This window comes from Typopeltis vanoorti, chromosome 13 (genome assembly GCF_054136105.1).
Source record: "Typopeltis vanoorti isolate ZY-2024b chromosome 13, IOZ_Tvanoo_1.0, whole genome shotgun sequence".
Lineage (NCBI taxonomy): Eukaryota > Metazoa > Arthropoda > Arachnida > Uropygi > Thelyphonidae > Typopeltis > Typopeltis vanoorti.
Window position 1 is genome coordinate 84,928,344 of NC_143561.1, and position 16,449 is coordinate 84,944,792.

At 36.0% G+C, this 16,449-nt stretch overlaps 1 protein-coding gene across 2 annotated transcripts in view; it reads right to left on the minus strand.

The window, feature by feature from the left end:
- Positions 1–16,449, minus strand: part of LOC150100328 (sorting nexin-25-like) — a 350,110-nt gene that overhangs the window by 40,100 nt on the left and 293,561 nt on the right. For both annotated transcript variants that reach the window (XR_016549234.1, XM_090402426.1), the window contains exon 18: positions 5,214–5,282. Coding sequence is in view for 1 of the 2 variants with exons in the window: in XM_090402426.1 (XP_090258552.1) it covers positions 5,214–5,282 (69 nt within the window). In the remaining variant the exon portion in view is untranslated. The remainder of the gene's footprint in view (positions 1–5,213; positions 5,283–16,449) is intronic.

Genomic DNA, 16,449 nt, shown 5'->3' on the forward strand with positions numbered 1-16,449 from the left:
GAATAAGGATTATGTTTCCACATGGCGAAGAAAAAGTTCAATGAGTTTACTGCTAATGTTCTGACCACAGGAAGATCAAAAATTTGTTCGTAAAATTGTTCATTAAATTTGAAGTAATTTGCTGAGATTATTACTCTTATTAGGGAGAGAAAGATGTACAAAACTAAATGTAGGAGATAATTTTGTACATTCCAATAAGGTGTGGTCATATGTAAACAGGGTGTGGACTCTGTCAAGGGTGTTGGGCACATCGATGTTAGCACATGAATATGAAGCATATAAAAAAGAAAGAATATTACTGGGTGCTATGGTAGTTTGCTTGATGTTTTGGAAGAGTTTATCAATATTTTTTATCATAAATTTTTTAACAATGGTTTTATTAGAAACGCAATAAACTTAGATAAGGGAAACATTGTGGAATGCTTGTATGGAATTATGGACATATGGGAATAGCCTGGTTTGTGTATTTGTGTATCTTAACTTGTCCAAAATTCTTTCTATTAGGTTTCACTTAATTGAACATTATCGTGATTGTAGTATTCCCATACCTAACTATCTACTTCCTATTACAAAGAAAAAAATACCAGAAAAAACAAAAATTCCACTCCTGAAATATCCATGCATGCAATACAATCAATGTGCCATAAACACAAAAAGATCCTATTTACGGCTTTTCTTTTAGGCTTACACGGTGATCTGAATGCATTTTTGAAAATTATGGAGACAACTACCGTGTTTGAATAAAAACTTTAGTTTAATATAACTAAAATCTACATTCGACATTTCGTCCTTTATGTCAAGGTCATCTTCTGGAGCATACAACTATACACAGGAAACAAGCTACACTACAATCAAACTGGTTTGTTAAAGACGCTGACCAACTGTTACAACAATTGTTGGCCTGACCTCTGGTGGGGAAAAAAAATTATACATCAACGCTAGAGTCCTGTTATTAGTGTTATCTGTTGGTTGTAGAAATACATTGGGCACAACAACAAGTATCTATCTATATACATATATTAACATCATGTACACATTCCAGCCAGTTGGTATGAAATAGTTTCTAATACTAGCTGAGGATTGGCTAGAGTCCTGACTTATGCTGGATCTTACATATTAGGTAGGCTGAATGTGTGCCGTCCAGATCCTTGGAATTTTCATGCCATCTTTGTTGTTGATATTTGGGTGATTTATCAGGATTTCACAGGATTCCTTAAATTTCCTTTCATACCAGGTTTTTGTGCGGTGTAAAGAGCAGGTGCTTTTCCAGTTGATTTGGTGTAAGGTGTTCAGTGCGTGGTCTGAGAGGCCTCTTCACCATAATGGTTATATTTAATGTGTCTAATGTGTTCTTTCTTGCATATAGGGATTGTCCGTCCTGTTTCACCAATGTACGGTAAGTTACAGGTGCAGCAGATGCAATAGACTCCAGGATGTGCTAATGGGAGGAGAGGATCCTTAGAGGAGTTGAATATGGTTTTAAGTTTAGTGGGTGGTTTATAGGTGGCATTGAGGTTATAATATTGTAGGACTCTGTTGATTTTTTCCGATAACCCTTTAATGTATGGGATGGCTATGGTTTTACTAAATCTAGATTCATTTTTATTGTAGTTTTATGGAGTATTTTATTAACAGTATTTTTGTTATAGCCATTATTTATGAATATGTCGCTGATAATTTTTAGTTCTTGTTTCAAGGCTTGCTGGTTAGAGCAAATTGTTGTACCTGTGTTTTTAAGGGTGTTAATGACTCCATATTTTTGTGATGGGTGGTGGTATGCATTGGCCAGTGTATGTCGGTTTTCGGTAGACCGTGAAGGATACCCTGAAGGAAGACGTGTGACTAGTGTGTCTAGGAACGGGAGCGAATTTTGGTTTTCGATTTCGATGGTAAATTGTATGCGTTCGTGTTGTTTGTTCAGGTGGCTAAGGAATGTGTTTAGCGTTTGTCGCCTGTGTGGCCAGATCGCGAACACGTCGTCAACGTATCTAAGCCAGACTGTCGGTCTTAGCATGGCGGAATCAAGATCCCTTTGCTCAAAGGTTTCCATGTAGAAGTTAGCGATTGGAGGGGGGGGGAATAGCTGAACAAACAACATGAACGCATACAATTTACTATCGAAATCGAAAACCAAAATTCGCTCCCGTTCCTAGACACACTAGTCACACGTCTTCCTTCAGGAAGTCTATCCTTCATGGTCTACCGAAAACCGACACACACTGGCCAATACATACATGCTAATTCATATCACCACCCATCACAAAAATATGGAGAGTCATTAACACCCTTAAAAACAGAGCTACAACAATTTGCTCTAACCAGCAAGCCCTGAAACAAGAACTAAAAATCATCAGTGACACATTCATAAATAATGGCTATAATAAAAATACTGTTAATAAAATACTCCAAAAAACTACAATAAAAATGAATCTAGATTACAGTAAAACCATAGCCATCCCATACATTAAAGGGTTATCGGAAAAAATCAACAGATTCCTACAACATTATAACCTCAATGCCACCTTTAAACCACCCACTAAACTTAAAACCATATTCAACTCCTCTAAGGATCCTCTCCTCCCATTAGCACATCCTAGAGTCTATTGCATTTGCTGCACCTGTAACTTACCGTACATTGGTGAAACAGGACAGACAATCCCTATATGCAAGAAAGAACACATTAGACACATTAAATATAACCATTATGGTGAAGCAGGCCTCTCAGACCACGCACTCAACACCTTACACCAAATCAACTGGAAAAGCGCCTGCTCTTTACACCGCACAAAAACCTGGTACGAAAGGAAATTTAAGGAATCCTGCGAAATCTTGATAAACCACCCAAATATCAACAACAAAGATGGCATGAAAATTCCAAGGATCTGAACGGCACACATTCAGCCTACCTAATATGTAATATCCAACATAAGTCAGGACTCTAGCCAATCCTCAGCTAGTATTAGAAACCATTCCATACCAACTGGCTGGAATGTGTACATGATGTTAATATATGTATATAGATAGATACTCGTTATTGTGCCCAATGTATTTCTACAACCAACAGATAACACTAATAATAGGACTCTAGCATTGATGTATATATATATTTTTTTTCCTACCAGAGGTCAGGCCAACAATTGTTGTAGTGGTTGGTCAGTGTCTTTAACAAACCAGTTTGATTGTAGTGTAGCCTGTTTTCTGTGTATAGTTGTATGCTCCAGAAGATGACCTTGACATAAAGGTTGAAACGTCGAATGTAGATTTTAGTTATATTAAACTAAAGTTTTTATTCAAACATGGTAGTTGTCTCTATAATTTTCAAAAATGCATCCTATTTACAGAGCCCCCTCGTGGCAATTAAACAAAATAAATTACTCCTCTGTACTCTCAAACCAGCCCAATTTCCGAATATTCCAGAACATGGGTCAGCAACCTTTTCAGACTCGTGGGCCACATTCAACTTTTATTTTTAATAATTAGGGCTGCAAGTGTTTAATTAAGAGAAAATAGTGAGTGAAAAAATACTTAAGTTATCAATTTTTATCATATCAATCTTAAAAAACACAGAAAGACTTAAAGTATGAGATTACGAGATAAAGTGCAACATTCTTGTAACGACGTCTGATGTTATATTCTTTCATAACAGCAACACTTTTATGACAAATAAGACAAAGGGGTTTATCCCCATTTTCAATAAAGAAGTACTTGCTGTTCCAATCAAAATTAAACCTTCTTCCTTCATCTGCAATTTTACATTTTCTTGAACTATTTTTGAAATTATTTTTAACAAATATATATCCTCTGAAAATAATAGTTGATGTTATTGAATTATATTAAAAGACGGACCAGGGAACATGACTGCAAGAGTGCACCGAAATCTCAGTTGTCATCGGATGAAGTCGCCTTTGTTAACCCTGCTCATGATGACTCACATGGCTCACTCACGCCAAGTTGCACAGTGATATCACAGAGCATAGGTATGAAATTATTTTTAATTTATTATTCATATTATAAAATGTATTATTTAAATAATTCAACATATGGGCTGCATGCCATGTAAGTAACGTCAACCTTTGATGGGCTGCCAAAAATGCACGTTTGGGCCGCATGTGGCCTAACGATTGTCGAGCCCCTTTATGTTTCACAAAAAGCCATGCAGCTAGCCTACAGTTAGTTTTCAATTTTTTTTTTTAGTTCTGATGACGTTTTAACAAAATGGCAGCACCTTCACGTTCATTGCCTGCTTAATATTATATAACAGGTTTCTATTCTCAGTTCTTTCAAATCCAAAATTTTTGTAACTCATCTTTTCAGTGTTAATTTTTTTGTTCTTGGTTTTTACATTTTTCAATTATCTGAATGTATTTTCTGCACTCAGTTATCACTGTCTCTCATGTTCACCACTTTTAATTGCATAACTTTTAAATTGCATACTCAACTCTTAATATCCTTCAATTAAAATCCTAATTAAATTTAACTTTTCACCTTATTCATTATAAAGGGACTGTTCTACTGCCATAAACAGATAGCTTTTTCTTTCCTACTAAAAACTTTTATTTCATGAAGAGTTCTTATAGTATTTTCTCTGGAAGGCCATCATAAATCAAAAAGAATGTACAAGAATGCCCAAACGTGCATTCTTATTTTAGTCCATTACATTCTTTAGAATGTAATGGACTAAAATTATTTCAGATATAGTGAAACTTCCTGGTAATTTGCTCAACATCACTTACTTCAAATTCATAAATCAGACACAGCCAAATGGAATGATTATGGAGCTTCCTCTATTACTTTCCTTTTAGTAGGAGGAACTAGTTTATTTATGAGCAATGCGAGTCGTTAGCTAATTGCTATGAAAAAAGATAACAAAACTTTGGTTCTAGTCTAAAAGATGACATTTTTTATGGTAATCTGCATAGCAAGGAAAATTATTCCAGATCTTTGCCTTCCTTAAGAGCCGGAAAATCTCCTTCACCCTGGAATCCAATAGAAGCAATAACCTCTCTTTTCTAGATGGTAATTTCTGCCAAAAAATGACAAGGAAGTATATTCTGCTCTGTTTTCAGGAAAGCAATAAACACAAACCTCACTGACATATTTATGACAATGATAATATATTCAGGAATATTATAACTCATTTGCAATTTCTTAGTTATTATTTGTGATTAAAATGTTGATAAATGCACAGTATCTACTGCTAAAAATCTATTTACCTATCCATTTCATCCAAAAATCTTAGTTCATCATCATCATTTCTGTCAGTTTGCCCAATTGGTGGTACACTGAGAAGAAAAACAAAAGCACATAATAGCATTTTATACCGCATATAATAAAATCTAAATATACAATGCAACTCATCTAATCTACTCAATCGATGTAAAAATTATACAGTTTTTAAAAGTTTTGCATTTAAAGTACCGAGGATTTGTTAACATATGAAACTGTCAGATAAATTTTTCTTAATTTTCTGGATTTTATTCCATAACACTTTTGCATATTTTTTATTTTTTTAAAATTTTCTTTTATTTTCATTAACAGATAATATATACTGATTCCAAGATTTCTTTTGATGTGTAACACAATGTGCTTTGGCCTTTTTTTGATTATTTTTTTTATGTTGAGCCCATACATGAGAGGTTGTAGATCAACTAGTACGTTAGTACAGTGTATGGGTTGGGAAAGAAGGTACTTGTTCACATTGGATTTGAATGACTGTATATTGTATTCCTTAGGGAACACATCAAGAGGAGGACTGTTCCATAGTATAGCAGTTGCAGGGATGAAGGAGGAAGAGAAGAAACATGTTCTGTGGGTTTCAAGGTGCACTGTGTAGGAATGTTGAGCAGCAGCTGCACGTGTTCCAATGAGCTTAGTACTAAGTGGGGGAATTATTGATGCTATTTCGGATGAACATTTTCCATGGACATATTTGGAGAAAACACATAGTGCAGAGACCGAACTTCTGTGTGAAAGTGGAGGGAGTGAATTGGTAAGAGATGGGTCATTAATAAGTCAGTATTCGATGGCTGGGCAGATTTGTGATTTGTATAAGGTTAACAGCTGTTCAGGGGTGAAGTAACGTCTTGAGTGAAAGAGAAATCCTAGTTTTTTAGAAGCTGAGGATGCAATGGTTGTTATGTGTTTATGCCAGGAGAGGCTTGAGGGGTAATTCCAAGAAGAGAAATCTTAGATTGTCTGGAAATTTGGTGTTGTCAAAAATAATACTGGGAAAAAATGGTTCTTTTTTATGAGAAATAAGACAGTACTGGGTTTTATTTGCATTGAAATTGACTAGGTTATCTGAATCCCATTGGAGGATGGCTTGGAGGTCTGAATTCAGGGCAGTGGTGGTTGCTATTCTGTAAGATGAAGTGAGTTGTGTGGAGTAAGATTTATCAAAAGAAAGGGAAGAGTGCAATGTGCTCTCATCTGCTAAACTGTGTATTGGGTTGGAGGTAAGCTGAAGTAGGTCATTGATATATAGTAGGAAGAGGGTTAGTGAGAGGACAGAACCTTGAGGAACGCTGGCATTAGTTGAATGGTGAGAGGATAAGGAGCCATCCACCACCACACATAGTGTGCATCCAGACAGAAAGCTGGCAGCTTGCTTAGTAAGCCCTTGTACCACACCTGGTCAAATGCCTTGGAGATATCAAGTCCAACTGCTTGAGATTCACCAAACTTCTTTATGGCATTTGTCCAGAGATGGGTGACATATGTGAGCAGATCTCCTGTTGATCGGTAGCGACGGAATTCATACTGGAGGTTGTCTATTAGACAGGCAGCTTCAAGGTAGTGTAGGAGTTGGGAATTGATGATTTTTCCATTAGTTTAGACAGGACTAAGGTGAGTGAGATGGGGTGGTAGGTGGATGGCAGTGACTCGTCTCCCTTCTTGGGCCTTAGCACATTTAAAAAGCCCATCAGGTTTAATGTGATAGGTTATGTACAAAATACACTATATGCTTTGTCTTGATATTTCCCTCCTTCCTCTTGCTTGGCATCTGAAGTTCCATTGTAGTTGTAGGTATGGTGGAAACTGAGATAATGTTTTTGGAATTGCAGCTGTTGCTGCCTGGACAATACAATTTGTTACATACATCACAACTTCATTGATACATTTGGCTCAGGATAAAATTCTGCAAGTCATTCCAATCAGCCTGATCAATTTTCCAACAAGGCATCCATGAAGGAAAGGAAGAAAAGTAATAACTTCCATGCTACTTCAATATCACATATATAAACAGTGGAAATATGGCTGGGAAATAGATTAATATCTATCGCATAATATGAACAAGTAGGTACTGCTTTTATTTTATTCAGAAGGGAGACAGAGAGGTCATTATCATAAACAATCTGACATGGCTGGCCAATTGGTTAATATGCTCTCTCTCTCTCTCTCTATCTGACAAGTTGCATGAATTACACAGTAACATGGATGTTTGTGATTGTCTTTAGGTAAAAGATGAATTTCATCTCCTGATGTGAGAAAATTTACTGCCCTGCTTATTTTGAGGCCTGAAGTGGCTGGCCCTGGTTTCTAGAGCAGAATTTATGTACTATTTAAAAAATGAAACAGACTATACAAAGTTTTTTCCTTTTATTGAATTTTTTGGTCTTTCCTAAGCTTTCATTTGCTGCTGCATTTAGTATCATTTTTATATTAAGCCATTCTATTTCTATTTCTTCATTTTGTTTTATTTTATCTAGATATTGGTTAATTCTTTGTTCATATAGATATTGTACATTTGTATCATTCAATAGTCTAGTTTTATAAACAAATGTTTCAATTTTTCTTTCTGTTCTTGTTACTTGTAGCCATTTAGGTGGTAATCTTAATTTTATTTTAACAAGGAAGTGGTCACTGCTTATTTCATATCCTCTGTGAACTCTAACATCTAGTGAAAATTCTGATGTCTTTTCATTTAATCTAATATTGATTTCCATCCTCTTGCTGCCCAAGTATATTTATGTATGTCTTTATGTTTACAGAAGGAATTCATTATTTTTAGGTTATTATAAACTTCAAAGTCAATCAATTTTTTACCATTTCTGTTTAGAGTGTGTTCTCCATGTATTCCTATATTATTATTAATTTTCGTGTTTCCAATTCTTGCATTTAAGTCTCCTGCTAAAATTATGTAATCATTTTTATTTATTTTATTATATATGTTTTGTAGCTGATTATAAAAATCAATATTATCCTGTTCCTCTTCCTTCTTCTGGGGCATATAAACCAATTATTGTTAAATAGCCTCTATCTATTTTTATTCTAGCTTCTATTATTCTTTCATTCCATAATTTATAATGTTTTAACTGTTTTGAAAGGGAGTTATGAATCCAAATCATGACTCCTGCTTGTGCTCTTTGGTTGCTGTCGCCTCCACTGTATATCACATTAAAATTTTCAGTTCTCATAGTTCCTTTTAATTTCTTTTTTGTTTCAGTGATTACTGCTATTTTAAAATTTCTTTCATTTAATAACGGGTCTAATTCTATTTCTTTATATGCTATTCCTCTTACATTCCAGTTTGCTATGTGAATTATATTTTCGTTTTCCCTTTTCCATTCCAGGGTTGTTTCCCATAGATTCAATCCGATTATCTTCTTCTGTCAGCTTACAAGTAGGATTATGTTCTCCATGTCAGGGGACTAGCCTGATGATGGAATAGTTCAGTGGTAGGGCTGCTACCTTAAGGCTTCTGAACTAGCCTTCTTCCGAATTTAAACCCATAGGAGGAATAGGGTATATTGAAAGGGAAAGAGTAGATTATAGAAGAAATATAATAAGGTTTATAGAGAGGGCATAGTTGTAAGGCCAGAAATGAAAAGACCCCATAGCCCTCGAGTACTCTAATAGCATAAGGGTCATAAAGTAAGAAGAGTTGGCTGATAAGGCCTTATAGGAAAGATTAAAGTAAGTGGCTCTTCCTCAAAGTAGAAGAAAGAGAGGATAGATCCAGCTAGGGGTCCATGGGAGTGCCGCTTCCCTTACAATCAAGATGATTGCCCCTTATGGCCCTGTTGGTCCATTAGTCCTTATTCAGTATATTTGGACCACCCCACCATATACACACACACACACACACACATGGTGGGCTCCCCTATCCGCCACCCAGGGGACATGCTCTCTAGGGGTTCCAGGGTCCCCTGAGAGTGTAATTAGTATTACCTTAAATTATGTTTTTCACCAAAATGTGATTTTTTAATTGTTTTGAGAAATCCTGCAAATTCTTCTAAACCCTTCTGAGTAAAGAAGAGCAACGGGTTACTTATTGGTAGTTCACCTACTGCATGGATAATAAGAAATGATTGTACATTTAGATATGCATCAAGCATTTTCTGTTTCTTATTTTTGCTATCAAAAGATATATATCCATGGTTGCTTACTTGGTTGGACCTTGCAAGGATTCTGAAAAATATGAGAATGAAGAATTCATGCTCAAAAGGATTTTGGTTCAGTGCTAGAGATCCTGACCTACCATGAATCTACACAGATGACCAATATCTGGCAAGCAATAAATGCACCCGGAAGTGGAACGTCAGGGTTACCACAGCACTGCAGCTAGCCTTGAGCTTGGTCCCTTGACTATGGGGGAAGGAGGTTTACTACACTTATGGTTGACCCTTGCAGGCAAGCACACTAGCTGAGCCATCTAGGAGTGTGTCTAAAGATGATGGATATAATACCAGTGAAATATCAGCAAATAAGTTAAATGAATATTAATTATTTTCTTCTTATTCTTGTGTTGTGAATCATTACCATTAAACAAATTGACAGTTCATGCACACCATCCAAATCCCCCCCCCCCTCCAGATGTCTCAAAGTTGCATTGCATGGCAAAAAGTGGTTGGATCCCAGTGAAGGTAATCTGGAGAACAGGAAAGCAAACAACAGAATTAAAACAAAGATTATCAGAAGAGAAATATAGAAACAGAGTAAGAATGAAAAGGGCCAGATATATCATTGAAAGGATCCCCTTCACCATGAACATAAGTCCCACACTGAGAGGGATGGACTGGGACTTGTATAAGGTTAGCAGTTGTATTGCTGAGAGTGTTTAAGCAGCAACTTTTAAGTTCTTTGGAGAATTAAAAGGCTGCAGATGTGACATGCTTGTGAAAAGCTAGAATTGTAAGTTAGCTCAAGAACTCAACTTGGATATTGCCTGGGGATCTGGGTATTATCAAACATAAATGAAAGTGAAGTGAGATTCCAGGGGAAAAAATGACCATGAAAAATGATCATGAAGCTTGGAATATTCTAACACTGCAAGGTATGGTAAATGAAGGGAAGGAGAAATTAAGTGTACTATTATCAGCCAAACTATGGATAGCAATGGAGGTATTTGTGAAGTCATTTGCATATAGGAGGAACAATGTGGATAAACTAGCAATGGTCAGACTCTATCCATTCTGACTTTCATTCCATGATGGACATGATAAATACATCTATATTTATCTATTTATAGTAGATAATTTATCTACTATAAATTTATCTAATTTATAGTAGATAAATTACTATCTACCATTGCAAAAGGTAGACTATAATTTGTCAAGTAGACATCTAAGCTAGATCCAATCAAATGATAAGATGGAAGCCTCATTATGTCCACAACAGGACATGTTGAAGTGGCTAAATTATGGATATTTTGGTAGTACAGGCATGGAACTAAAGATGAGTAAAATTTCAGTCATTTTTTAATTCGAGTAAGCAAATGATTGATATCATTTGTTTTTTACTGGTCGATCAAGTTAATTTTCTTAGAGACATGGCAAAATGAAACTTGAATTTTTTGTAGTATATATTGTTAAAGACTTTTTTTTCTACAAAAAAAAATTTTTTTTTTAGAAAAAGTTTTTTTTTAAGATATAATATATTAATTGCATGGGCACCTCCATGGAGTCCTAAGATTCATCATGGGAGATCCAAACTATCAACATAATATCTATTGTACCTTTCCTTAAAACCATGATCAGCCAAAGCACTCACAACTGACTTGGGAAACCCATTCCATGTCAGTTGTGAATCAGATGATCCTGGAAAGCAGCAAGATCTGAACCATTCTCCAAGCAAAAAATTTGATCTTTTTAACATTTGGTCCTTGCTAACAACACTCTTGCCCAACTTTCAGAGATTTTGCATTCTGCCCCTCTAGCAACATGTTGAAACATTTCCCATGCAATTCTGTAAAATGCTTTAAGTAACTTAAAGGATTTTATATTCCTCTTTTCACTTATCAACCAACTTTTGCAATCCACAAATCCTCCATCTATCCTTATAGGAAACATTCCACTTACCATTCACCATCTTGCTCACTTACCTCTGGATCCTCTCCATTACTTCATCTCCAAGAAACTCAGGTGACCAGACTTGAGCACATTAATCCAAATGTGGTTGTATCAAGACTTTATAAAAAAGAATGATAAATCCCTCATCTCTACTTTTTTAGCATGTTTCTTCAATAACCAAGTAATCCTATGCGCTATCCTGGCTATTTTAGCAATATGCTCTCGAAACTTCAACTCTCAATCTACTACTATCCCCAAATCTCTGACTTGGGGATAGTAGTAGATTATCCCCAAATCTCTGACTTCATCGATTTCCTATATCATTTATGTACAAATTAAACAGCAGTAGTCCAAGCACAGAGCCCTGCAGCATGCCGCCACCATGATTTGCAACATGAAGTTCCAACAAAAAGATTGCCCTAAATGGACATGCTGCTCCTTTGATGTCAGGCACAGGAATGTGATCGACCTGATATTAATAGATCAGAAATGGAGAACATCAGTTCAACAGTGCAGATCATTCCAAGGAGCTGATATTGATTCGGACCACAGCTTAGTGACTGCGAATATAAGACTAAAACTGAAACAGAAGTACAAAGGAAAGTTCCAAAAAGCCAGGACATCTTAAGACTAAATGAAGACAGGTTAAGAACAGCATATCAGGACCTACTGGAAACTATGCTTAAGGCCACAAGTGAAAAACAAAATATAAATACAAGAGCAGAACAACTGACTACACTAAAAAAGCGGTAGAGGAAGTAATTCCCGAAAGAGAGAAGATCAACAAGAAATGGATAACTCAGGAAACCCTGAAACTGGTACAAGAGAAAAGAGAACAACTTAAAAAAGATATTTCAGAGGCAGCAGATGAGTTATACTGTCAGAAATGCAATGAAGTATGGAAAGCAGCAAGATCTGATAAAGCCAAATTGCTGGAGGATAATGCAAAGATACTGAACAGTACTATGGAGAACACAAAACTAGAGAGGACTATAAATTTATAAGAAATATCAACAGGAGGTTTCAAAGATGAAGATGATAAAGTACTGATGGACAAGACTGAAATCATACATAGATGGACGAGATACTGCAGCGAACTATATAAAAATCAACTAAATAATGCTGCAACAGAAGTAATCAAAGAACTAAAAGCAATCTCTCCACCAGCAGAGGTCTTTGAAAATGACATCTTGGAAGAGGAGGTGGGCAAGGCTATAAAACATCTCAAGGTTGGCTGAGTGGTTATCATATCTGCTCTCCAGCCAAAAGGCTGTGGGTTTGAATCCTGTCGTAGGCATGGATGTTTGTGATTGTTTGTGAAATTACTAGTGGTGGTATTAGTGGTAGATGGCATTGGTGTTAGATGATGAAGGTTGGTGGAGTAGTGAGACGAAGAGCTCTAGAGTAGATGCCCTCCCTTGATGAGTCTTTGGACTCCCTGGAGGTGTGATGTAATAATAATAATGACAACATAATAGGCAAGATGCTAAAATATGGAGGAGAATGGGTTGTAAAAGAAATGCATATGCTATGTAATGAAATGTGAAGATCAGGGTATGCCCCTGAAAAGTGGAAGAAATCAGTCTTGGTGTTCTTCACAAGGAAGACAGTGCTTTAGAATGCACCAATTACAGAACCCTTGCAATAATGAATCATCTTGGCAAAGTTCTGGTGAAAATACTTACAGAACACCTGAAGGGATGGAGGCACATCTTCCTGATGAGCAAGCCAGATTTCAAAAAGATCGAAGTATAGTGCAACAAATACTCGCACTAAGACTAATAGCAGAGAAAGCCCGAAGAAAGAACAAAAAGATATGCTGCTGTTTCCTGGACTTCCAAAAAGCCTTTGATAATAATGATCAAAACATAACATGGGTAGTCTTGGAATCCTATAGTGTGGACAATAAATTGATCTGCCTGTTGAAAGATCTAAATAGCCAAGCACAAGCAACAGTCAGGATAACAGGTGTGACTGGAGATTGGTTTGCCACTAGTCAAGGCACAAAGCAAGGGGACCCAATATCACCAATCATCTTCATCACACATCTGGGAAGAACACTACATACGATTAAAGAAGGAACGGACACTGCAAACACTATACACAGAAGGAAAAAGATATGGACTAAATGTCAATTTTGAAAAAAAAAAAAAAAAAAAAAAAAAAAAAAAAAAAAAAACTAAAACAATGATATTTAGACAACAGGAGTTACTGAACAAAGTTACCAAAGAAGGATTTCAACTTTAAAATGTGGAACACTTCACATATCTTGGATGCCACATGACACATGGCTTGGACCCTAAAAAAGAGGTAAAAATTATAATAGCCAGACTCTTTCTTTTAAGATTATACAATGATCAGCATTCATATTTACGAATTTAGGGACACAAAACAGACGTGTTGAAATTATTATTTTACTTATTATTAATGAAATAACAATTGACATTTCAATGATTTAAATAGGCTGACAGTATGGGAAAAACATGGCTGTCAATTTAATGTGGAAAAGTATTGAGGTCATCATCAGAAAAATACACGTGTATATGAAAACAAGCTACATGCTCTTGCACTCTATAAAGGTAAATTGAATCTATGCTGTTAATTGATCTTTTACTTAGCCTGACCTCTAGTGGTAAAAAAAAACAACAATAAACCCTGCTAAAGTCCTCCTGTACTAAGCTTTTCTTCAGGACTTATACAGTTCAGGTTGCTATTGAATGTTAAAAAAAAAACAAAAAACTTCAAGTCTTCTTTGTATTGAGATTTTTCTTTGGCTTGTTCTGGTTGCTATAATGGTTGCAAATGGGATCCTCTACATTCTAGGAATGGTTAGACCGTCATTTTCGTTCAGGTTAAGATTGTGTTTGAGCATTTCACATGCTTCTTTAAATTTCCTCTCGAACCAGGTTTTGGTGCAGTGTAGGGGGCTTGGTACCTTTCCAATCAATTCTGTACCAAGCCCCTACACCGCACCAAAACCTGGTTCGAGAGACAATTTAAACAAGCATGTGAAATGCTCAAACACAATCCTAACCTGAACAAAAATGACGGTCTAACCATTCCAAGAATGTAGAGGACCCCATTTACAACCATTATAGCAACCAGAACAAGCCAAAGAAAAATCTCAATACAAAGAAGACTTGAAGTTTTTTGTTTTTTTTTTAACATTCAATAGCAACCTGAACTGTTCAAATTCAGAAGAAAAGCTTAGTATGGGAGGACTTTAGCAGGGTTTATTGTGGCTTTTTTTTTTTTTTTTTTTTTTTTTTTTTTTTTTTTTTTTTAACCACTAGAAGTCAGGCTAAGTAAAAGATCAATTAAGAGTGTAGATCCAATTTACTTTTATAGAGTACAAGAACATGTAACTTGTTTTCATATACACGGGTATTTTTCTGATGATGACCTCAATACAGGAGTCAAAATGTCAATTATTATTTTATTAATAATAAGTAAAATAATCATTTCAACATGTGTTTTGTGTTCCTAAATTTGTAAATATGAAGTATAATAGCCAGAGCAACAGCTATCTTAAAAGCCATGGACAAAATATGGAAGAGCCGAGCTATAAAGATACACCTTAAACTGCTTAAACACCTTATTGCAGAAACTTTCAGCAGCATGCTCTATGGATATGAGGCCTGGATACTCCAGAGAGAATCTGAAAGAACCTGGACCCAGAAAGCAAACAACAATGAAATATCTATCCACTCGGCCAACCAGCTACCCTGGTTGGCCTAATGGATAGCATATCTGCTCTCCAGCTAAAAGGCTGTGGGTTTGAATCCTGCCGTGGGCATGGATGCTTGTGATTGTCTTTGGAAATACCAGTGATGGTTGGCGGTAGATGGCATTAGTGTAGCTGTGGTCAGTTGGTGATTGAATGGTGGAAATGGAGTTGTACAGCGGATGCCCTCCCTCAATGAGTACTTGGACTTCCTGGAGGTGTCAAATAATAATAATAATAATAATAATAATAATAATAATAATAATATAGTCAAATACAACCAAAAGAAAACCTGATCCAGAAAATAATCAAAAGGAAACTACATCTATTTGGCCATATATGTAGAATGAATGATGAGAGGAAATTAAAAAAGCTGCTGTTTGGGATGACTGAAGGAAGAGGAAGGCCAAACAGAGAATGGGGCAATGACATTCAAACGGTGCAGAAACCCTGTACACAAATTGAGTCATCTTGCACAAAACAGAATGCAATGGAAGAGTCATATCAAGATGGCATCAGACACCTACAGGCATTGAGCACATGGTTGTTGATGATGATGATGACAATTCCCTCAAAGCTTGCAATCTCCGTATTCCAAAGTGCATAACTTTACACTTTTCCACATTAAATTGACAGCCATGTTTTTCCCATACTGTCAGCCTATTTAAATCATCCTTCAAGCTCTCTATATCATCTTTGGTGAATTATATCACCAAACAACTGAATAGTTCCCTTCAAATTATTTCCTATATCATTTATGTACAAATTAAGCAGCAGTAGTCCAAGCACAGAGCCCTGCGGCACACCAGTAATCTTTTTTTGGTATTTGTTCGTCAGCCACACTTTTCACTAGTTTCATATCCATCCCCTTTTGCTGGAGTTTGTGTAACAGAATTCCATTTGGTATACTGTCAAATGCCTTTGAAAAATCCAGCAATATCATTGTGTTGCCATTCCCTTTGTCCAACTAAGAAGTCACTCTATTATAAAAAGTTGGATAAGAGTATCATATTCTTATCCACCCATTCCTGAATTCTCTTTTTTAACAACTTTTTCAGTACTTTTACCATCACTCCTGAGATACCAATTGGTCTATAATTTTCTGCTCTACATTAAATCCTCCTTTATGCAAAGGAATTATTTTGCTCTACATTTTCCTCTCTTATGACTTTGCCAGAACTGAGACTTAAATTAAACAGCCTTGTCAAAAGCATCAGAATTTTACCTGCACATTTTCTTAAAATGCAAGCTGATATCCTATCCATTCCCACAGCTGTATTCAGATTCTACAATATCCTAAATACCTCCAATTCATCAATCTCTGTTCTCACATAAGTCCCTATCACCTCTGCCATAACAATATCTTTACTTGGATGATATACCCTTGCAAAATGGTCACTTAGAAGTTCAACAATTCGTCTGCCTCTGTTACCT